The sequence below is a fragment of the Meleagris gallopavo genome, chromosome 2, assembly GCF_905368555.1.
Source record: "Meleagris gallopavo chromosome 2, MGAL_WU_HG_1.1, whole genome shotgun sequence".
NCBI lineage: Eukaryota > Metazoa > Chordata > Aves > Galliformes > Phasianidae > Meleagris > Meleagris gallopavo.
The window spans coordinates 12,101,333-12,124,664 of record NC_139405.1 but is presented as its reverse complement, the minus strand read 5'-3'; the positions used below and the strand labels follow the sequence as shown (position 1 = coordinate 12,124,664).

Sequence of the window (23,332 nt, the reverse complement as noted above, 5' to 3'; positions counted from 1 at the left end):
AGTAGAACCTATGGCTTGCACATTACTGCAAGTATACTTCTTGTAACATAATCTTCCAGTTGCTTAGGGCAATGTTTACACCATTAAAGTGAATTCAGAAACATTGTCTCAGTAAACAGGACAAAGTACTTAAGAACTTCTTGTGCACTCCAGCAAGTGGGGATAATATTTATCTTCTGTATACTTTTGGCCAGGAGAGAATTGGATGTTAGTGTCTCAAGACATCTGTGCTTGATACATTTGTTTCATTAGAAATTCATTGCAAATCTGTTGTTTTAGTGTACCTATGCCAATTGTTTTTCTCAATTTTTTGAGAAACATCCTTATTTATAGCTCAAACAACCGTAAAAGAAATGGCTTCACTTTAGGGTTGAATACTTCTGGAGATGATTGTGGATTTATACAAGAACCATGTTACCACAGACATCTTGGGAAGCGTGACAAAAAAATAAATAATCATCTTTGCAGTTTTGATAATCTCTGGAAGAAGAAAACAGGGAAAAATGAAGTCTTTGAAACAGTCTTTGAGATAAATACTAAACAAGGTCTAGTTCTTTTTTTTTAAGAGAACATGTTTTTGTTGGAATCATTACACAGTGGGAGAGCTTTTCCAGAGCTGTCTTAATTGCCTCCTTTTTAATGACTATATTCTGGATCTGATTTCTTTTTTTTCTCCACTTTTTTATTAAAAAAAAAATAGTATGGAAACCAATTGGAGGATACGTATTTGCCTATGATATGTATACATACAGTTATTGGCTAATGTTGTTAAGGTTAACTGTAAGTATTGGAAGAATTCAGTGAATGCTAATTCCTTAAAACTGTACATCAGTCAAGCAATTACTTCTCTATCCCAAAGACGTAGCCACCTCTCACACCCCTGTCCTAGCCCTTGGGTCATATCTTGGAGGCACTCTGCCACTATTTGCTGATTTCCTCCCTGCCTCTGGAAAGTGCCTTAGAGTTTACTGGGGCTGGGCAGAACACAGATGAGACCCTGGAGACAAACAGGACTAGACTCTGCTGGAGTCTTTTTTTTTTTTTTTTAACTTGCCAAGACTGGCAGGTCAGACAGTCCCTGGACTTGTAGAATTTCTTTCACTCTTTGGTTTTAAAATTGCAAACAAACAACTTTGTAATCAAAACTTATGAAGGAAGAATACTGGTGTTTGTCAGACTGACAAACTGGATTTACATTTTATGTTCATTGATTCAATACCTATTTAAAAACCTTGCTTATGCTGAGGTGGATCTTTTCTGACCTCTCTTTCTGATAAGGAGATTATTGATGGTCTCAGGCCATAACTTCTTACCTAGTTCAAGGGTGACAAAGCACCATTGTCCTGCAGGGTCAGTTACAGTCATGCAAGAGGAAAAGTGGCAAAGTGCAGGGATTCCTTCTTCCCTACCCAGTTATCACTGAATGAAGCACCATATGTTTGCACACAGCCTGTGCCTACCCATGGCTATGAGTCATCCCAATGGGGTGTAGTTCCCAGTTTGTTCCTCATTAGCTAGCCATAGAGTAAGGACTTAGAGCTTGCAGTGACAAGATTAAATTCATCACACTTTCTGTTCTGGAAAACTCATTTTAAAGGCCTTTTTAATAAACCTGTTTTGTAGTATACACAGACTGATTGCATTTTCAAGACTGATGTCTTGAAAATAAGTTGGTGGCGGTGCTGCTGAAGGTCTGATGAGGTCTTTTGAGCCTGAAATTCACCTGCCTATCTTCCTCAGTGTAACACATAGCCCAGCAGAAGCCTCTGTGTCTCTACAAACCATCTTCTGCTTAAACTGACTTGGAATCCTAAGTAAGTGTCTTAAATCCAAATCCTTATGATCACAGTCACATAACTACAGTTTAGCAAAGCAAATGGAATGATTGTCAAGTGCTTCTATTTAAAAAAAAAAAAAGTTTTTTTTCCTCTTTGCTGAGTCATTGCTTACAAAGTTAATGTGGTCTTAAAAAATATTTGTTACCAGAGTAAGTAATGGAGTCGTATTAATTTTCACATGGTCAGTACTAAAGCCCTGTGACTGGCCAGCAGTGCAGTATTACCCATTCAGTAACATCATTTATTTTCACTTATTGTGAAAACTCTGTTTTGCTTTGGTCAATGCCACAGTTTTGAACCCCTGACCTCACTCTGTTGTTTTCAAACTTATGAAATCCATTTTAATTCTTGGCCTGTAGAAACTGAGGTTAATGAAGTAATCATTCCAATTCCACACTTAGTCTGGAAGTAAAATATCTCTTGTGTAAGGATTCTGTTAGGCTGACAACTGCACTTTCCGTTGCTCTTGCTCTTTCTCCCAGTGCCATTTCATACTAGCCTCAAAGTTGTTCTGTTTCAATGGCTCTGTCAGTCTATGGTCAAAGGCAAAGCATTGAACTTATTCAGAATCTACTTTTTCCAAAAAGGATGCATGGGCATTGTCTTGTCTATGTAGTTGTGCCTGCTGTTACTAAACTATGGCAACAACTTGTTGGTTTGCTTCCTACGTTAGATTCCTCTGTAGATCAATCACAGGTAGCTGTAGAAACGGTTTTTCTTGTTCAGAGTCACAAGAGCGTCCACAATTAGACATTTTCCAGTTCTTAAATAACCCAGTTTTTCTGGAATACTATCTTGAAAGTTTGTTTTTTTAAATCTATAGAGGATGAAGAATACACTATAGGTGTATCTGATACTCACTTCTGTACTATGCTTAGCCAGTCCAGTGTAATCACTGAACCACACCAGCATTGAAGCATTAGAGCATTTCATGATTTATCTGTGCTTGTGATATGCTTGAGTCATAGAGCCAAGGTTTCTGATGGATAGTTCCTATTTGTACATAAATAGCCACCTACACACACGCGTGCACACACAGTATTTATCCAAGAGTTATGTAATAAACATTGTTCAGCCCAAGTAATGAAGGACTGTCCCTGTGTGGCATTATATTTGTGTTCTTGATGCTTGTGAGTAAATGGGGTGGCAAAACTTGAATCTTGGCTCTAGATTCTGCAGGAGCCATGAAATACAGCATTACCCTTGGCAGCACAGAAGGAGGACCTGCTTCAGGTGCCATAGCAGCAAGTGATTTACATAGTAATGTCTGAAAAAGCTGCTAACTCTCAGCCATGCAGTGTGGTTTCATGTGGCAGGGCATGATAGAAATGTGGTATGCAAGAGGCAAGGCTGAGCTGCTGCTATAGGGCAAGGCAGATGAAAACCTGCATTGACCCAATGCAGACTGTGGGCTCTATCCTCCACCTTCACACCCATGGCTTCCTTAGCCCTCTGCTAAGTCAATCTAGCTCTCAGAACAGGCTCTGCATACTGGCGTGTTTCATGTTTGCTTCAAACTCAGCCCCAGTGTATTTAGAAGAACAGATATGATTTTCCTTTTCCTGGTCATAAGTGTCCAGGTTTGAACATATTTTTCCCCATAAGGCAGAAATTTCTGCTGCAAAGGTTTTAGGCACAGCATGGGTTGTTATTTTGTGTGGTATTTTTCCTAGCCTTTGTTCCAAAGTCTGATTCAGCAGAGGTAGCAGAAGGAATCACTCAGCCTCTGCATATCTCTGCGCTCAGTAATCCACATATGGTCTACAACATGCTACCCCTATGGTATTACACAGTCCCCTTCAAGGCAACATCAGTCATTTGCCTTTGCTGTATAGAAAGTCTCCCTCTGACTAGGAGGTGACAGTGACAGGCAGTCTGCCCTGTTTTGAATCCCACAGGTTACCATTGAAGTGGTGGATGGCCCTGACACAGAAACTGACAAGGACCTTCAGAAAGAGAACAGCAAGCCTAGCTGGCCAGTCTCATCACCTGACTGGAGAAACTGGTGGCAGAGGTCCTCCACCTTGACTCGCATGAGCAGTGGTGACCAGGACTACAAGTATGACAGCACTACTGAGGACAGCAACTTCCTGAACCCTCTCGGTGGGTGGGATGGTCGTGCACCCAGTCACCGGACGTTTGAGTCCAAGGAGCAGTCAGAGTATGGTAAGTTTGTGTTCCAGGCCTCTTATGGGCATCTTGGGACTGTAAAATGAGTTTGGAGGGAAATGAGAATGGTGAGGCATTGCTGAAAGTAGGCCAAACAAAATAGGATTTTTCAACATGTGGCTTTTGTTCATCAGCTTTTAAATACAAATCTGTGCAGATGCACAAGCTGTACTGTGGTAGCTACATTCCACTAGTAAGTCTATAATCTTGAAAATCATACCAGTTATCCCATAAGAGTGTCTTTTTTTAGTCCGAAGTGTACTTTTTTTAAAAGCAAAGGAAGCAAGGTTTTGTATTTATTTTTAGAGTAAGGATAAGTACAAATTTAGAATCATGCAGTGGTTTGGGAACTAAAATGTAATTATTGGTTAAATAAGCAAGATCTAAAACATGGTAGTGTTTGGTGGATACATAAATAAGATGAATTATGTTGGTGCATGTGTGGGGAGTGGCATATGCAGCAGGAACATTGTGTATTTGCGTGTGTAATTCTCTTCCAGATGTGTCATGGTGAAATCAATTGTTTTCAGCTTGTCGCATGAAACTAGAAGCAGAAAGGAGCTACATTTGCACTAGGGTATAACTATGCACATGAGAAAGACTCAAAGGAGGTGAATTAATATGTGCCCTTCAGGAGCCACAGGTAGATCAAAGCCTCTGTGTTCTATGATAATACATAAATGGAATTAGAGCAGGATTTCAAAGCCAGAGTATTTGTGGCACTTGAGTTGCAACAGCTAGATACTGCAAAGTGGCTGCTATGCACTGTTTCAGTCTTAGCATTCCCCTGTTTATGTCCTAGAGCCTTAACATTGGAGAGAGCCTTTTCACAGAATGGTGTATTTAAATGTATACATTTGTATTAAATTTTTGTGGCCAGAAGATTAAAGCCTATCCCTTCTTTTTGCACCTGTGCTTAGTTGTGGGCACACGTTATTGCCAGGAACTCATATATTGGGTGGCTATTATTTTAGGCAAAATAACACTGCTCTCACAAATAATTGTGGTAGAATTAATAGGAGCAATATATGTGTGCATGCATGCATATATATATATATATATATATATGTGTGTGTGTGTGTATATATATGTATGGAGAGAGAGAGATTAAAAATAGATTAAAAATAGAGAGAACAGGTTGAGATCCAGAAGAAAATTCAACCTCATATGTTTAATAGTAGCTAGATACCATATGCTTTTTGATGCAGCATAAAGATGAGGCAGGCAGACTTGCAAATTAATTAGAGCTCTTTATCATGTTCCAGAACACCTTATTAATTGCAAGAAACTCTTGGCCTTTGGACTAATGTAAAACATTGTGCGCTTCTGGCCTTTGCCAGGAGGATCTCGTAGCAGATAATGTCTACACGGGGCTTCTATGCTATTTCCAGCCCCTCTCCATTATAATTTATGTTATATATAATCCTATTCAGATTGCTGTAGTGCCCTCCTGTTGGCACATCCTGGAATCGGGTCTCATTGCACACAGATGGTACTGCAGGGATCATCGTTCTGCCCACATCATGTTAGCAGACACCTGATTCAGCAGCAGCAGCGTAAGAAAAGGAGGAGAAGTGCATAAGGTCCCTGCCACTAAAAACTTGCATCTAGGCAGCTTGCTATGAGTGAGATATATAACCTTTGCATACTCCTGACGATAAATGTTTAATAGCACCCTTCAGAGTTGTCGTCAGTTATTACATATGGTACAAATCGAGTAACGTTCTACTAACCAGCTCAGGAAGTCCACAGACAGCATGGCAGTGAGGGGGAAGTGGGAATCGTGTAGCATGGAGGCCTTCTTAAAGATCTGTCCCTGCATCTTGCCAGTGCCTACATGATCAGCCTGTAGCTGTAGAGCAGTCACTAAACTCACATTTGCTTTGCTACTGCTATGAGCGTAGCCCAAAGGAGCAAAGCTACAAGCTACCATCACAGGGTCAGTTGAGCACATGTAGATTACAGAGAGCACTATTAAGCCAAGAGTTTGTAGTGAGATGAAGCTCAGCTGGTGGGGCTGAAAGGCAAGATGCCAGTTAGAATAGAAGTGAACTGGGGTTGGTTCACAGGCTCCACCTGGTGCTCTTCACAAGGTGGGCTGTGCAACACCATTATCTGTGCAACAGATAATCCAACAAGCATAAGAGACTGGATTGAAGGATACTTCAAGGAAGGATACTTGTTCAGATACTTAATGGTGGCACCAAATCTTGCAGACTTGGCACTGTTTATCTTGGCTGTTTACTAGAAGACAATAACCTCGTGTTTCCACTACAGAAGATTCCTCCTACTTACTTAGGAATCAGATTTGGTGTTATTTAATAATTTGTGTAGACCAGTACAAATTGCATGTAGTTCTTGGTGTCAGATGACTTTGTAGTTCCCTACATTCATGGCAGTATTCTGGTAATATCTATTTCCTATTTGAGGGGCAGAAGGAAAAAAAAAAAAAACTATCAACTACCAGTTTTCAGACATGACCCTCAGCCTCCCACAGTCCAACATTCATGGTATCCTAAAAGTTAATTAGGTAAGTATCGTTGTGCTATTGCTGTGTGTTTTGAAGAGAAGAAAAATGAAATGCAATTTATCCTCTAGTATTAGTTTGTGATCAGAAAACATATTCCTGTATGCAGGGAGATTATGTGAGTAGATGTGTACTGTTAGTCCATGACCCAGCTTTGCAGCTGAGGAGTCTCAGTTGCCAAAAGGTCAAAAGAGAAAGGAAATATTTTTTTCAAATAATGCTGCATGCATTTCCCTGAGGAGCATCAAGTGTGAAAACCATTTAAACAGCAGGCTTATGCCTGGCACTTAGCCCAAGCTTCAGGTAGAGACATCTGGATTCCATTCCTGTTTTGCCCTCTTAATAAAAACCACTACACATAGTAGTTTTGGGTAGTAGGAGTTTTGTTTCTTCATTTCCTTCCTCATCTTTGTTTTTATACAGACTACATTGATGGTGATGGAGACTGGAGCCCGTGGTCCCTTTGTACTGTCACCTGTGGGAGCGGCAGTCAGAAGCGGACGAGGTCCTGTGGGTATGCCTGTACTGCCACTGAGTCACGGACCTGCGACAGGCCAAACTGCCCAGGTTTGGCTGTGCTAGCAGAAGGGCAATGGGAAGGGGTGGTCATGGCAGGGGGAAAAGAGTCCTTCTGTGCATAAAGCCAAGGCCCCGTTGGGTCTTTGGCTAGGTAGGAGTTTGGTTGGGAAGAGAGAGATTGATTCTCAAGGGCATTTACGAAATGGCAGGTTGTTTGCTAGTAATAATATGTCTCCAGATGCAGTTTACCATCCCCTGAGACATGAAAGACAAATACAGGCTTTTTTTGGATTACAGCAGACATTTTTGTCCCTAGTACGTTTTGTATTCCAAAGGGTGTAATCTACTCTCATGTAACAAATTTGTGTTAATTTTAGAATTTCAAAACAGGCATGCTGTTGCCTCAGTGAGCCCGTATTTTGCTATGCAATGAGTGGATATGCTTATGCTTTGAACAAATAGCTCCCCCCACTTATATGGCTAATAAGATGTGTGCCTAACATATCCAGAGTTACTGTAAGACTCTGCATCTATATATTAATATGAAGGAAAAAAAAAAAAAACTTAAATACCTGCTCACGTTTTACTCGAGATTTTGTTATTGCTGAGCTGCAACATCTCCTGTCCTTGGAAGTCAACAGCTATGTTAAGGTGGAAATGTCACCTCCTGTCTGTTGTCATGTCTCCAGCTAACCAAGCAACTTATAAACGTTAAGCTTGGTCCTGCAGCAGCTGAGGTGCATGTTGGCATGAAGGAAAGGATAGTTGCAGACCGAATGTGTTTGGAAAATACAGCCATAACAAGGAGCCTTTCCTTAGGAAAGCGGGAGCTAACAGCATGGACATTAAACACTAGTAAAGCAAGTGTTGTTATCATCATCAAGCTTTTGCTTTCCTGAAAGCAGGGCTGAGTGCTCAAACCTACGTCATAAAAGTTTAAAGCTGCTATGGCAACCTTGTCTCATGATGTTCTTTAAACACTACTGTGGGTTTTTATTTAGGTGAACTTGCAAAGCGGTGATGCAGTAATTCATAGAATCATAGTCTTTTGAGCTGGGAAGGACATTTTAAGGTCACCTAGTCCAAGTGCCCTGCAATGAACAGAGGTACCTTCAGGCTGGTGCCTCAGAGCCCCATACAGGGGTGGGGCATCCACCACCTCTCTGGACAACCTGTTCCAGTACCTTACCCCTCTTACTGTAAAAATCTTCTTTATAACCAATCTAAATCTCCTCTCATTTGGTTGAAATCATTTCCCCTTGTCCTATCACAACAGACCCTGCTGAAGAGCCTGTCCCCTTCTTTCTTATAGCCCCCCTTTAGATACTGAAAGGACAACAATGCAACAACGATGGGATATATGTCATGTCATGGCATTACTCCCCAGGGTTAGAGAGAAGTAAAAACACGTGCCATAGTGGTATCACTATGATTACTCAATGATTTTACTTAATGATTCAGAAAGACAGAAACTGATGGTCTGGTGTTTTTGTTGGGAAGAGAAATGTCAGGAGGGCTGGAAAAATGGTTTAGGAACCTTGGTGAGGCAGTTGGAGGAGTTTCACTCACAGCTAGATGCGTACCTTCCTTGCAAGATAAATATTTCTAGGCAGTTCAGGAGAAAAATGCTGCTGGATTTTTTCCATACATCCTAATGCTTAAATCATAAGGGATTAAATCCACAATAAAGAATGTAGCCCCCCCATTATATTTTCCAGTATTTATTACCAGCTAGTATCAACTGGGGGCAAACTTGAAAGAACATATTATGTCATATAACAGACCCCCCCCCAATGATCAGCAAGCAAAATATATTCACTCTTTCAGGCTGTGCTGACGTTTTTAAAATGACAAGGGCAAAGCTCAGCTTCTACTGTTTATAATTCTAGCAGTGAATTACTGCCTTGTAATGGATTCTTGGGTATCTATTATTCTTCATCTGCTGCTGGAGTAAAGGCAAAATCATATGATAATTTTATTGAAAAGCTGCCTGAGGCTGTTTTGAAGCTTTGCAAGCCACTATTATGTCCTGGTTCAGGAGATCAGGAGAAAGTTCAGTGGAAAGAAGATGGATGGTGAACAGACTTCATTATTAACTGTATAGTTATCATGCATTAAAGAGCTTTCTGCTCTCTGTAGAGGTTTTTAAGTCAAGGGGGAAAAAAGAATAGTGTTCAAATGCTTCTTTGAAGAGAGAATTGTTTTAACGCTACATAGCACAGACTGGGAAACATTAGGTTGCTAGGCAGGGTGAACTAAAACAGCACAGAAAGGATGCATGCTTCAGAAGGATCAAGTCGTATTTTCTGGAAATCCATTTGTCTCGCACCTGCTAGCAGACACTTAGCTGGCAATTGCTGGAAGATACTGATATTTTTATTCCATTGCTTCTGTAGCTGTGATATGGCTGCTGGAGCTGGGAGATGGGCTTGATAGCTGAGGTTATTTATCTCTTAGCTACTTGCACGTTTCAACTCCTAGAACTAGGAGAGACCAACAAGTACAATTCTTTTTGTAATAGCATCTTTCTTCCTTGTGCTTCCTGAAAACTGTTTGCCCATAGACATGAATTTATACACTTGTCTTCAGACATGTTGCTGTGATTTACAACATGACACAAATGTTTCCCTAATGCTTTACAGTTGCCATTAGGACTCTCGTATTTATTTTGTCAGGCATTTGTATACTTTTGAGACAATGCTGGTCAGATAAAGCTGATCAGTTGCAGTGTTTGCAGACGTTCTACCTGAGTTACTAGGAGCTGCTGGCAAGTCTCAAGTCCAGAACGAGTAGGAAAACGCTGGTTCTCCCATCCATCCCTGCACTAGGTTCAAAACTAAACAATTTGCTACTTAAGTATAATCTAAATTCTAAACTTGAAAAACTTTTTACTGTGGGGGTTAAGCTAATTCATTAAAAGAGCAGTTAGTTTTGTAACACCCCACTTCCTTGTTCATTATGATATGAAATGAACGCTCCCTCCAGCAACAACTTCAGAATGCTTCTTTGACTAACCAGGCAGGTTTCAGAATAGGGGAGAGGAGGAGGTGGAGGCAGGGAGACAGTTGATTTTGTTCTGCTCTAATGGGAAAACACCACCACCATTAACATGTTTGCCATAGGGATCGAAGATACTTTCCGGACAGCAGCCACGGAAGTGAGCTTACTCGCTGGGAGTGAAGACTTCAATGCTACCAAACTGTTTGAAGTTGGTAAGCGGCCCTGTCAATCTTCCAGTAATAGATAAGAAACTTACTTGGATTTTCCTGTTTTGATTCTCACTGTGAGTCCAACATTTTAAGTTAAGTTTATTGTAAAACACACCAGTAAAAATGCTTGTTTATTATCTTGCCCGAGTTTACAACATGGACCTACTCACTTCCATCACAGACTATCTTCTCTTCACAAATTTCTGTGCCTCTTTCAATGTAAAATCTCCATCCTAGTTCAGAAAAGAGCTGTGTGCTAATGGATGGCAACAATCAAACACTGTCTGGCATGGAAGATACTATAAAAGCAATTTAAATACAGCTGTCACATTAAAAACAAAGCAGCAATAACTTCTACAAGCACAAACAGCTTTTACAATGGTGTGTGCTGCAGTGGAATGAGCCTTAGAGGGCATGACTTGACACTTGGTCTATCTAAAATTCAGCCCACCTCTCTAACATTCTGATTCCATCCCTCCAATGAAACTATGCAGTGGTCATTCTTAAATGCTGGTTGCTGGATCAAACAGTGGTAACAACTAGGTAAACAGCACACTCCAGCACCTCCCTCCTGCAGTGCTGGAGCACAACAGTTAGTGACAGCTGGGAAAGGACTCTTTAAAGAGGTGGTAAAACAAAATACGGATCACTAAGTAAATACTTTGCAGAAATGTCTGCTGTAAGAGTTTTAGGTCCCAGTCACTGCATTACTTGAGTCCTGTTAAGTGTGGAGCAAGATGTGCAGGCCCACAGCATGACATGATAGGAGATGTGGGTAGGAGATGATTTAATGGATTCTTTCAAGACTATTGAGAAATAGTAAAAGGCCAGTATTCAGTATACTAATGAATATAAGTCTGAATATTATATTCAGTAATACTACTGAATATATAATATATAAGTCTATAATTCCAGCTGTAAGTCATGACCTTGGGTACCATTAAGTATTCCTAATATAGAGACAGTGTGATATTATGTCACATATGCCCCTTTAGAATCTGAATAATTTCTGGCTGCATTGGTGAGAAGTTAGACAAGAAATATCCCTTTGGGAAGATGAAGAGAGAAAAAGGTATTTGGTAATTAAAAGGAAGGGCTTAATAAGAAACTTAAAAGTAATCCAGGCTTTGCTTGCCATCTTGCTGTTTCCAGCACAGTAAGAAAATCTTTCAACATCCAAATCTGCTGTTCATACAAAGGTGAGCGTGTAGACAAGGGCTTGAAATCAAAGCCAGTCTTCAAAGCCCTGCACAAGTTCAGGGAATGCAAACTCCCAGTGTCAGTTCTGTTGCTTGTAAAGCTGCACAGGGATATGCTGCACAGGGATATCAGAGGCTGGGCTAGAATTTGCCTGGTAAAAGAAACGTCAAGGATTGTTACCTGGCATTGGTACTGCAGTTTAATTCAGAGTAGTGCTGCTTGAGGCCCTTGAAGTCAGTCACCTCTTTGATTTCTTTATTGAACAGGACAGCCCCTTAACACACTGCAGGCAAAGCTGCAAGCTTTTGCTACTGCAAAGCACCAGGGCTGAACAGCAACACTTTACTCATTTGTTATCAGATCATATCAATTGGGCTGCTGCATCGTATCCTAAACTTTCCATTTCCTGCCCTTAAACAGATACCGATAGCTGTGAAAGATGGATGAGCTGCAAAAGTGAGTTCTTGAAGAAATATATGCACAAAGTGGTCAATGATCTTCCCAGTTGCCCGTGCTCCTACCCCAGAGAAGTTGCTTACAGCACTGCTGACATCTACGATCGAATTAAGAGGAAAAACTTTCGCTGGAAAGATGCAAGTGGTCCAAAGGAAAAACTGGAGATCTATAAGCCCACTGCACGGTACTGCATCCGCTCCATGCTCTCTTTGGAGAGTACAACACTGGCAGCTCAGCACTGTTGTTATGATGATAACATGCAGCTGATTACGAGAGGGAAAGGGGCAGGTACACCAAACCTGATCAGCATTGAATTTTCAGCAGAACTCCATTACAAAGTGGACATTCTGCCCTGGATTATATGCAAAGGTGACTGGAGCCGGTACAACGAAGCAAGGCCTCCAAACAACGGGCAGAAGTGCACAGAAAACCCTACAGATGAAGACTATTACAAGCAATTTCAAGAAGCAAGAGAATACTGAAGAAGTTTTCCTCCTCTTCAGACAGAAAATAGCATTCATTTCCTGGATGCCAAAGAACTGATAACTGCTGCTGCACTATCTCCTTGACAGGCGCTGATCAGTTTCTTTCTAATGAATGTGTATAGTTGTAATATAATACATAACTATTTTCATAGTGTGTGTAATTTATAAGCACATCTCTCTCTCTCTCACACGCCTATTTTTACATACTGACATACATAAAACTTGTCCCAGTAAGATTTTATACTACAATAATGTTCATTTAATAATGTGCATTTTGCTTTATTCACCAACTATAATGCGTGAGATGGGGAGCAGGAGTTAGGGGTGCAGCTGCCATCACCATAAGGACCAAGGCACCATTGAAGAGGGCACATATTTAAAAACTATTAGGAGGAACAGGGTTGAAAAATATACTCTTCCATGTGGGAATGGCTTACAGAGATTAATGCATCTACACCATTACTTTTCTCTCTAAGTGATTTCATGACTCATCATGTCTAAGAAAAGAATTATTATTTTTTTGTAATTGATTATAAACCCTCACCAGCAACTGGAATTCTTTCTGTTACCTTCCAGGCCAGGTCCTCACTATCAACCTGGGGCAGGCCTGCAGTGAGGGAAAGTTGTAGTTTTTCCAGAATCAGTCCCAGGGCAGTGGTCCCACAGCTCCAGATACGTAACTACAGCTGGCAGAGCCAGTGTCTTATGTTGGGGAGCAGATCTTCAGGGCAGCTACCTGTAAGCTAAGCATGCGTGTTGGAGGAGTGAAGCCCAATATTTAAACATGAAGTGTTTATTTTTTCCATGACAGGAAAAGTGGAATACACATTTCTAAGTAAGTTCCCTCAGATAGAGCACGCACCCAGCCTTTTTCTTCCCTTTTTATCAAATGCTGAGGGCATAGTATCCTACAGAAGAAGCTGTTCCTTCAAGAAACTATCTGGGAGGAACTACGTTGAGTTAAAACAACTTTTTTTTTTTTTCTTCAAAAAAAAGCTAGCATTATTTTTGTAAAGTATTTATTGAATTATAACAATAGCTCACATATGGGATGTGTCTCTAACATGAAAGGCTTCAGTAAATGGAACGCGATCGCCAAGAATGACTGTTGTTACGCAGAGATTTACCTCCAAATTTTTATAAAGCACATGTTTATAGACACGACCCTGTAAAGAAGCAGCTGACACCTGCATTTTTATGAAAGATAAAGATTACACCATGGGTAAATAAATATTTACAGTTCCATCCCATATAAGTCTGTCTCGCTGCACATCAGTAATGCTTTCATTTGGAAAACTAAGGCTAAACGTCACTAGAGAGATGTGTATTTTCAGATTGCATGCTCTGATGCCCATATGAACTCTGCAGCTGGAACCGCACACAGCAGTAAAGCTAATCTTGCATTACAGTCAGTATTTCTTAGCTAAGACTCAAGACAGCCACAGAAGACAACTCCTCTCACTATATATGTGAACACATACATACATACTGTAAATCGCTGCACTAGCTCTGCAGGCCTTTCAGGTACAAGCTGATTGCAACTTCCTGGGCAGACACATGCATCTCTTCCCAGCATTACCTTGTATGTAATATGTAAGAAGACTGCTGAGTGTGGGAAGCATCAGGATGGTGGCCGTCTGCCCAGGTGTCACAACTCAGAGGGCTAAAAAGCAGCCCAGGCCTCAAACACCCACACTGACCAAAGGTGCAGGGTGTGCGCTGCAAAACTACTCCCGGTCTGCCAGCTCTACTTCGATAAGTTGCAAAGCCATAGCACTGCACTTATGCTCCAGATATCCAGAAATACAGCAACCCAGGCAAAGCTACTGCACACACGCAACAACTGAGGTACCACGATAACTATACCAGCTGGGAATCTTGGCCAGGCCATCAGACCTCCCCCCACACATGCTCAAGCTAGATATCCAAGGAGATGTGGCTATGTTCTAGCACTAACTGGTAGCAATGCAACATGGCTAGTTGAGCAAGAGGGTAAACATAGGGATTGCGCCTTAATTTTTATAGGAACCAGGTTTTGTAAATTCTTGCAAGGATGTATGAAGGATCCCTTAGCTAACTGAGCCAGTTAAATTGATAGCAGATGGATGAAAAGCAAAAGCAACTCTAGGATCAGTCACTTGCTGGAGAAGGCAGGTATTTTCTGCAATATCGCAGTAAAGACCCTGCTTTTTATTTCTCTTAACTGTGCGGGGGAACAACAGGCTCAGGTTTCTCTGGGAGGGCAATGAGAGGGCACTCACAATTCTTGAAATATAAAACATCCCTGCGTTTTAGAGATTAGTAAATTATGGTGCTATTGAGAGATGTTACTGTACCATTGAAACCAAACGTAATAAATAAAGTGTCAAGGAAGAGGACAAATTATTCTACTAAATGAAATGATGCACAACGTTTCAAGTCTTCCCACTCCCATTTTGCCAAGGCTGGAAGCACAAAGGCGCTGAAACCGCTGATAAGGACATACCAGTTTTTTTTGAAGCATTAGTCTTGGAGCAGAGATCAAGAGAGGACTCACACTTCTGCAGTCTTAAGCAATAGTCTTCATTAAAAACAAAGCTAGTACTGTTTTGTAATAAATTATATCCCTTCAGGACAGGGCTGCTTTTTCCTTTTTCAATTTTTTCCTCTTAATTTACTGTCCAACAACCAACACTATACCTGGAATGACTTGGAACAGCAGGATTCAGCAAATTGCAGGAGATTTCATGGCCAAACTTGGCTCCCCTCCTGAATTCCATGTTGAAATAAGACCTTAGGAAGGCTTCACAGTCACCCATTTCCAGGTCGAGGCCAGTATTTAAGAGAAGCTGCTGTCATATTTCTGACATAGCACACAGCAACCATATTTGAAGGCCCAACCAAAGACAGAAGGGGAATTGAAACAAGCAGAACTACACAAGGCTTATGGTATCAATGAGAAATCTTCATGGCATCTACAGTGGCCATCCCAAAAAGAAGCTTAATGTACAGATTTTTACATCAGTTTGCTATATCCGAGCAGTTCCATTTACTTATTTCCCTTCAGCAAAATCAGAGCAAGGTATTATCTCCTTCTGGCCGCTCATTCCTCTGTGCTACCTTTCCCTTGAGGCAGCACAGCTGTTGGTGCACTAAGAAGAAAAAGTCAAGTTATCCTCATTACCTGTAATGCTGATCTACCAACAGAGGGATTACTGCATGGCCTCAGAGCCAAGCTGGCAGGAGTGCCTGAAGCTGGCACCGCTGCTGAGAAAGATGTGGGGCGCAGTGCCCTGGGGCAGCCATAAATAGATCGAATGTGTACCTTTGATGGTTAAAAGGATGAGCAGGCCTGCCTTCACATTGCCTGAACAGCTGCTGAACAGCAAAATTCCACTAACATAACCCGCAGTGATGCATATGGGTTATAAGACAATATAGTGAAAAACAAAAATACGCACACATTCACAGATCCCTGCAGTTCTGCATTTCTTACCAGCTGCATTTTCCCCCCCTGCTGTGCAGAATGGTTTGCACTGTCAACACAACACTTTCTTTAGAAAAATGCCAGTGAGTTCATAAGCCCGCCTTTTCCATTCATAGCCTTTTCATTGTGATTGTAGGGTTGGTTTCAATGAATAACTGATGCACCTGACACTTCTCCTAAGTAGGGCCTGTTGACACCAGCAATGATTCTGTCACTTTTGCATCCCCTCCTGACTGTTTTATGGGCAAGGTGGTTCCTGTTGCCCAGGGCTGGATAAAGCTTTGGGTTTGTCACAGCTGTGGCTGGAACAGCAGCAGGACAATAGCAGAAGAGGTTCTTGCTCCATGTGAGGGGCAATGGCACAGCCAGGTTCTCCCTTTCTAATTACAGAGGAGGGCACAAAGCAGAGGAGAATGAGCTCCAATCTCATCCTGCACCTGTGCAAGCACAGCCACATCCCTTCCCCTGCCCTCACTCAGAGCACAAGGGCAGGAGTGCACCTTCAGGGGGAGACCAGCAGTAAGCACCAGCATGAGGACAACTTGTCCACAAACCAGTGTGAATGCAGTGCTGCCTGGCTGCAAAGCACTGACGTGACAGCTGACAGAGCATGTGTTTTTCTATCACCAGTTTCTCCTTCCTTTCCTCTTTGTAACTTTTAATGGAAAAATGTGTAGGCAGTTTCCATTATGCTTGCACTGTTCCAGACAAATTAAGGGGTTGGCTAAGAAACCACTGGTTTCATATTTCATAAATAGTACAAACACATGCGTATATTTTTATGTGAATGTAAATGTATTTAGGATATCCTCTAGCCACGCACTTTATAGCAGAACATTGCAGCACCTGCAGGAACAGACCTTCAGAAGAGCCCTCCTTCTCTTGGGGTGTTCAGGGAATGAGGCTTTTTTGCATGAGGGGGAGCTTCCCCAGGGAGAAGCCATTTCCCCAGCAGAAGCCATTCTTCAGCCCTGCCTTTTCCTTACTGAGCAGTGGCTTTTTTCATTTTTCCTTCTCAGCAGCAGTGCTAAAGCCATATGTGCCTTTTATGACTGCACTAATTTTCTATCAGTTTAAGAAACCATACATACTTTCCATAGTTGCTCTTTATCACACAAAGGCTGTGGGAGGAATTTTAGCCACAAAGAGAAGATTTTTGTTCATTAAAATGCACAATTTAAACAGGATTCAGGATGTTACATTCTAGAAGCAATCGCTATATGGTACAGGTTGGATCAACCAAATCTAACCTAACAAATTATGGGTGGCTCTAGTTTGAATATTTCCTTTTTAAGCCTGGGCAAGCAATACTACATGTGTTAAATGTCAGAATTTGCTGAGAGACTAATAGTCTGTGTTAAAAAGGAGATGAGAGCAGCTAATCCAGCTGCACAAGGGGTGATCAACAAGGCCAGGGAGTCCATCCAACACTTCCAGGCTGGCAACACCACTGTAAGCTGTAGAAGTCTTTTTAAGCAGAGCTTAAAAAGGAAAGAACAAAACTGATAGAAAGCAGAAGATTTTTCCTCCCAAGTATAACCACCTGTTTCTCCAAAATAACTCCTTTTGCAAAATTCTCCCTACTTGCAGTAGGCATATAGCTGCTCTACAGCATCATCAGAGCCAGAGCCCCCAGAGAAGCTCATCACCTGGTGGTGAGGCAGAGAAGGAAAACAGCAGCAGCCATCACCACACAGGCAGCTAAAGGACATCCACATACCCAAGGGTGCCACGAGCAGCTCTCTACACCAGTAATCCCTGTTTCTCTGCCTACAGCCCATTTTTCAGGTAGAACCAGAGGCCGCACTCAGTGAACGCTGCTGTAACGAGCTAGGACCTCATCTGGAAGCCTGCTCCAAAAGACACCACATCACCCTGTTTGCTGCTCACATGGGGGACAAGCAACAGCCCCTTGCCCTATCACTACCTTGCCATTCTGTCAGCTTTGCACAACCCATCTGTGAGCTCTCTGACAGTGCAGATCAATACCACCAGAACAACCACTGCTTTGCCCTGACTTATCCTGAGACACTTATGCCAGATTTTTTTAATTTTTGTTTTTTTTAGTGGAAAGAGGCTTTACCAGACCTCGTGCTGAAGACAGTGTACTCTTCTGGCTGAATTCCAGCACAAAGAGGGCACTTCATACACAGGGGCTCTCTTTCATGTTTGATTGCTGGACTAAGACCACATTGTTGTCCAGCTCAAAGGGGGGAAAAAAAAAAAAAAAAAAGAAAGCAAAACCCATGCAAATCAGGAAAGCATTAGGTAAATTTAGCTAGCTAAGAATGCATCTTCTTACCAAATGGAGCATGATGCTGCTTCATTTAATTAGCCTATCCTCAGGAAGTCAGAAAGAACAACCTGTGATGCTCTCTGTGCTGAAAGGAGTACAGTCCCTGGGCAAGTCAAAAAAGGAGAGCGCAGTTTTAAAGTCTCTCCAAATGCCAGCACTCATTCAATAAAGAAACATGCATACATGAAAGTAATGTGTGAAAACAAACCCTGACTGATCAAAAATATTTGCACACTGTCTTTGATGACACACAGCTGGGAGGAAGTTTGCATCTGCTCAAGGGTAAAAGGCCATACAGAGGGATATGAATAAGCTGGATCAATAAGCTGAGGCCAGTTATATAAGCTTCAGTAAGACGAAGGGCTGAGTCCTGCACTTCGGTCACAACAACCCCATTCAAAGCTACAGGCTTTGGGCAGAGCTGCTGGAAAGCTGTGTGGAGTGAAGAAATCTGGAGGCGTTAGCTGACAGACAACTAAACATAGCCAGCAGCATGCCTAGCTGGTCAAGAAGGCCAGTGTATCAGAAATAGTGCAGCCAGCAGGAGCAGGAAGGTGATCATCCCTCTGCAGTCAGCCCTGGTGAGGGCACACCTCAAGTACTGTATTCAGTGTTGGACCCCTCACTACAAGTAAGGCACTGAGATCCTAGATTACATCCAGAGAAGGGCAAGGAAGCTGTCTTATGGGTAGCAGCTGAGTGAACTGAAATTGTCCAGTCAGGAGGAGGTTCACAGGAGACCTTATTGCTCTCTACAACTGCCTGAAAGGAGGGTGGAGCAAGGTGGGGGTCTGCCTCTTTTCCCAAGTAACAGTGATAGGATGAAAGGGATTAGATTTAAGCCATGCCAGAGGAGATTCAGGCTAGATATTAGGACAAATTTCTTTTCTGAAAGAGTAATCAAGTATTGGAGCAGGCTGCTCAGGGAAGTGGTGGAGAAATCACCCTGGAGGTTTTCAAGAAACGTGTAGTTGTGGCACTGAGGGACACGGTTTAGTGGGCATTGATGGTAATAGGTTGGTGGTTGGACACTATGATCTTAATGATCTCTTCCAACCTGAACAATTCTATGATTCTAAAATTCAGATTTGCATGAAGTGGCAAAATGGTGGTTCTGGCAGTGAAGGATTAGTGGCACGGCCAATGAAGGAACAGGTCATGTGGACCATACCACATGCTGACAGGAAGAATACTTGGCATCTACACATAGTATGGCACAGTAAGTGATCCTGTCCTTTATACAGCTACTTTTTCCGTAACAGCCTTCTCCTGTAGAAGGAATGGCACAGACGGACATTGCAACACACTGATACAGCCATGGGCATTGAGGGGCTTGACATCTACACCTCTGCTCCACGCCAGCAAGCGTGAGCAGCATGGGACAGGGCCCTCATCCTCTGAAGACAACAGCAAGGATTGATTCATCTTTATTCCACTCTGCTGTTTCGGGAATTGAACTCTTTACCAACAAGAAGCAAGTAAACATTTTCCATTCCCTTCTTTTCCTAGATGTTGAGCAAGAGTAACTTGTAAATTGCTTCCAGCGACTTCAAGACAACAAGGGAACAAACAACTATCAACAAGCATTACACTCATTGCTTCACACGAAAACAGTTATGAGGACGAAGGGATCCTGACAGGCAATTGGAAAACATTCCTTTTTATGCTAATTTTATTGTATTTTAGACCAATTTTCCGTTATTAAATATGTGCAATGTAATGAAGACTTGGAATGCCTTCTTTTGCCATAGTATTTCACACCCAAGGCCTCAGAGCACTTTTGTGAATCAAACTCAGCAACAGTTTTGCAAAGCAAATGGTTTAGGAAGCAAAGAACTGGAAATGGCAGTTTTACAGTTGCCGGTAGCCATGAAGGAGCCTGTAACAGAACTAAAGCAGTGTATTGGTACTTGGCCTTCCTGGTCCCTTCTGAGGCATACATCAGCCCAAAGCCCTTCACGTCTCCATCTGGGTCTGCAGCATCTCGTCTGCATGCCCGTGCTGAATCACTCTACAGCAAAGACAATAAGTCAGGAAGGAAGGAGAGATGGCTTCATCACAGGAGAAAAAGCAGGGAATGGACAACGAAATGCTTTGTAGGTGTTGAACCAGGGGGCTGAGATGGGCAACTCCAGCTCCTTTATCACCCTACACCACTATTTCAGATATTCATCAGGGCAAGGAGACAGCATCAGCTGTCTTGGAGCCATTGCTCACTGGACCATAGCTAACTGGGACCATCAAATGGCTCCATTCTTAAGGACAGTTCAGTTCCCATGGACAGGCAATCCTATTGCAAAACCAGTTGTAACTGGTGCTGTTAGACAAAGAGCTCAAAGTCTGGGCAAACATAAAGGCTGTGCTGCCTCTTGGTGATCCCACACAAACACATATGGGTGAGGCTTTGAGTACTTCCATGCACTTGCATATAACCATAGGCAATAGTAATGCAAACTTCAGTGGATTATTGGCACACAACTGAAGGACTCCAGGGGACTATGGGCTACAAGCTTAACTATCCCCATAAAGCAAAGCTCATACAACCCCTTCCCAAGAGCATTCCTCCACCATGGGCGTAATTTCCAGACAAAGCAGGGATGGACCTAGTGCCTGTCTGCACATACAGCCTGTCTCACACAAGCGCTAAGTTAAAAACACAACTGGGTATCAGCTGATGCTTTTTGCAAGCAATACAGCCAGCTCCTGCACACCTACAGGGCAACTGGCAGGCATAGGCAGCAGGAGCACAGCCAGACCCAGTATGGTTTGCCACGCTCTCTAGCCTCAACATATTTATGCGCCAGAATGCAAAGCTTCTCTAAGAAACACATCACAAGAGTTCCAGTAGGTATAAGTGATCATAAGCTGAATATCTCTGCAGCTTTAAAGAGCGAAAATTCATATCATCTTTGTGCACGTGATGGTACCAAGAGAATTAATTTGCACAAAGTCAGGACAGAGAAGAAGGGTTGTGGCAAAACTGGGAACTGACTCTAAATCACTTTTCCCATAGATATCCAGTTCAGTTCTAAACACACAAGCTGTACTAGTGTTTTTGATGATGATATTTTCTAAGATTTCAGTGATGATATTTCATTTCCACCATCACTTCAGACCAAAACTGAGCAGCTGCCATGCTGTACAAGGCAAAGCCTGTGCCTGTATTAAAAACACTGAACCTTGAAATAGTACCTGTGTGGGCCGTCCATACCTGCACAGGCATCTGTTCTAGGTGGGTCTCAGGAACATGCTGCTCAGAGGGCAGCTTGACGATTCAGTGTGCAGCATCCAGGAGGGCTTTGTGCTCTCTGGGGTGAAATCTCTGTGGGGGAGGGGAAGGGGAAGAAGCTGCCTGTGGAGAGCACCAGGGAGAGGAGACAGAGCAAAAACCTGCAGGTGATGCTGCTGAGTCAGCAGGGAGTCCCTGCAGGGTCTGGAGGGAAAACAAAAGCTACAAATTAAAATCAGCTTTGGGGACAGCCATGTCTGTGCACTGTCATTGCTCATGTTTCTATCCAACAGCTGTGAGCTCTTCCAGTGGCATAGGTAGGCCCTCACAAAGGTGCCCAGGGGTCAGATGTGCTTTGTCCTCTCTACCCAGCCTGTCTCACATCCTCACCTCCTGCCTCTAGCCAGATGTGCTCACTGCCGTGCTTCTGCCAGCTCTTGCATCTACCCTGGTGTTAATACAGTGATTCAAGTCAGGAAGCTGATCCAGCCGAAACCCATAGCAAGAAAAAAGAAAAAAAAACAAAAAACATAAAACAGCTTCTAGGAGAATGCAAGCATTACCTTTGAACACAAAAACCTTCTTGATGCATTAAAAAAAAAAAAAAAACATAAAAGAAAGCAACAGAAACATCTTCATATAAGCCTCCTTTTAAGTTGAAGAAAAGTGCCACAATAATACTGACCTTGTAACACCAAAAAAAAAAAAAAAATCAATTGTGCCTTTACTGAAAGAAACATTAGACTGTATGGAATTCATCACTGGTTTACTCTTGAAATAAATCAGCTGGTAAAGTTATGATGTGACCTACTTTAACTTGTTTTGAAACTTGATGAATACGTGAGATTGTTCCTGAAGCCTGGAAAAGGAGAAGGGGAAAAATGCAGGCACCACATCCAAAACTCTGCATTGACACGTCATCTGCTTCTACATGCTACAGAAGGCACAGCTATAGCAGTCGGCAGTGCTACCAATGAGAGGAAAATCAGACTGCAGCAGTCTTCATGAGGGAGTCCAGTCCATCATCCTGCTTTAGAACTGGTCAAAGAGAGTGCTTCTGGAAGAGATTTGTTCTACATATTTTGAGAAACTTCCACTGGGTTTGCTCCACACCTGAGCAAGCTATCTTCTCCGGCAGGTTTTCACATGACCCTTCTTCCTTTCTACTTCAAAGGCTGTGCACCCTTTTCTACAGTAATGGACGCAGAGAGCAACACCATCCCTTCCTCCTTGCACATATGCTCTATACAGCTAGAGGCTGTTACTTGTTCTCTCACTTCCTCAGTTCTTATTTTCCATGAAATGTAATGTTCAAACTTTCACAAATACATACTTGTTTTTCTGTTCCCATTCACACCCACTCCAACAGACTCCTGGCACGTGTTTCAGTTTCAATGAGTGCATCTCCCCGCTACCACCCTGCCCTTTTGAGAACTTCCCTTAACTGCATTACCTGCATTTTCTCCATTTTATTATTATTTTGATGGCTTATTATTGTACTGGCTGCCATATCCAAAACAGAAGTTAAGTAATAGTACTATGCGGCCCCATTAGAAACCCCAATTCTCTCTTTTCTCTTTCCCAGGTGAGATGTGGAAAAAGCTCCACAAGAAACATAACATTGCACAAAGAGAGAATGTTGCCCAAGGGCTACAGAAATCCAGAAGTTTGGCAGGTGCGCCTCAGTGCTTTAATTAAAAATATTTGATAGGTTTAGAAGTCTGTTGATTGATTTGTTTATTTTGGAGGGAGAGATAAGTTGATTCTATCTACCTGGGTATATTTATAGCAGCTTAATTTGTTTTTGAGATTTCATATTTTCTCTGATTTGATAAGCTTGTGGCCCTTTAATAAGCTGAAGTATTCAGATACTTATGACAATCTGGCACTCAAATTGTTTGCTTTAGCATTGCAGATTGCACAAGAGACATGAAAGGT

At 42.2% G+C, this 23,332-nt stretch overlaps 1 protein-coding gene across 2 annotated transcripts in view; it reads left to right on the top strand.

The window, feature by feature from the left end:
* The window catches only part of ISM1 (isthmin 1), a 41,869-nt gene extending 26,850 nt beyond the window's left edge, over positions 1-15,019 (top strand). For both annotated transcript variants that reach the window (XM_085218938.1, XM_085218937.1), the window contains 4 exons: positions 3,737-4,004; positions 6,958-7,101; positions 10,176-10,265; positions 11,883-15,019. In XM_085218938.1, coding sequence (XP_085075064.1) covers positions 3,737-4,004; positions 6,958-7,101; positions 10,176-10,265; positions 11,883-12,400 — 1,020 coding nt within the window. In that variant the 3' untranslated portion in view covers positions 12,401-15,019. The remainder of the gene's footprint in view (positions 1-3,736; positions 4,005-6,957; positions 7,102-10,175; positions 10,266-11,882) is intronic.
* The last annotated feature ends 8,313 nt before the right edge of the window (positions 15,020-23,332 follow it).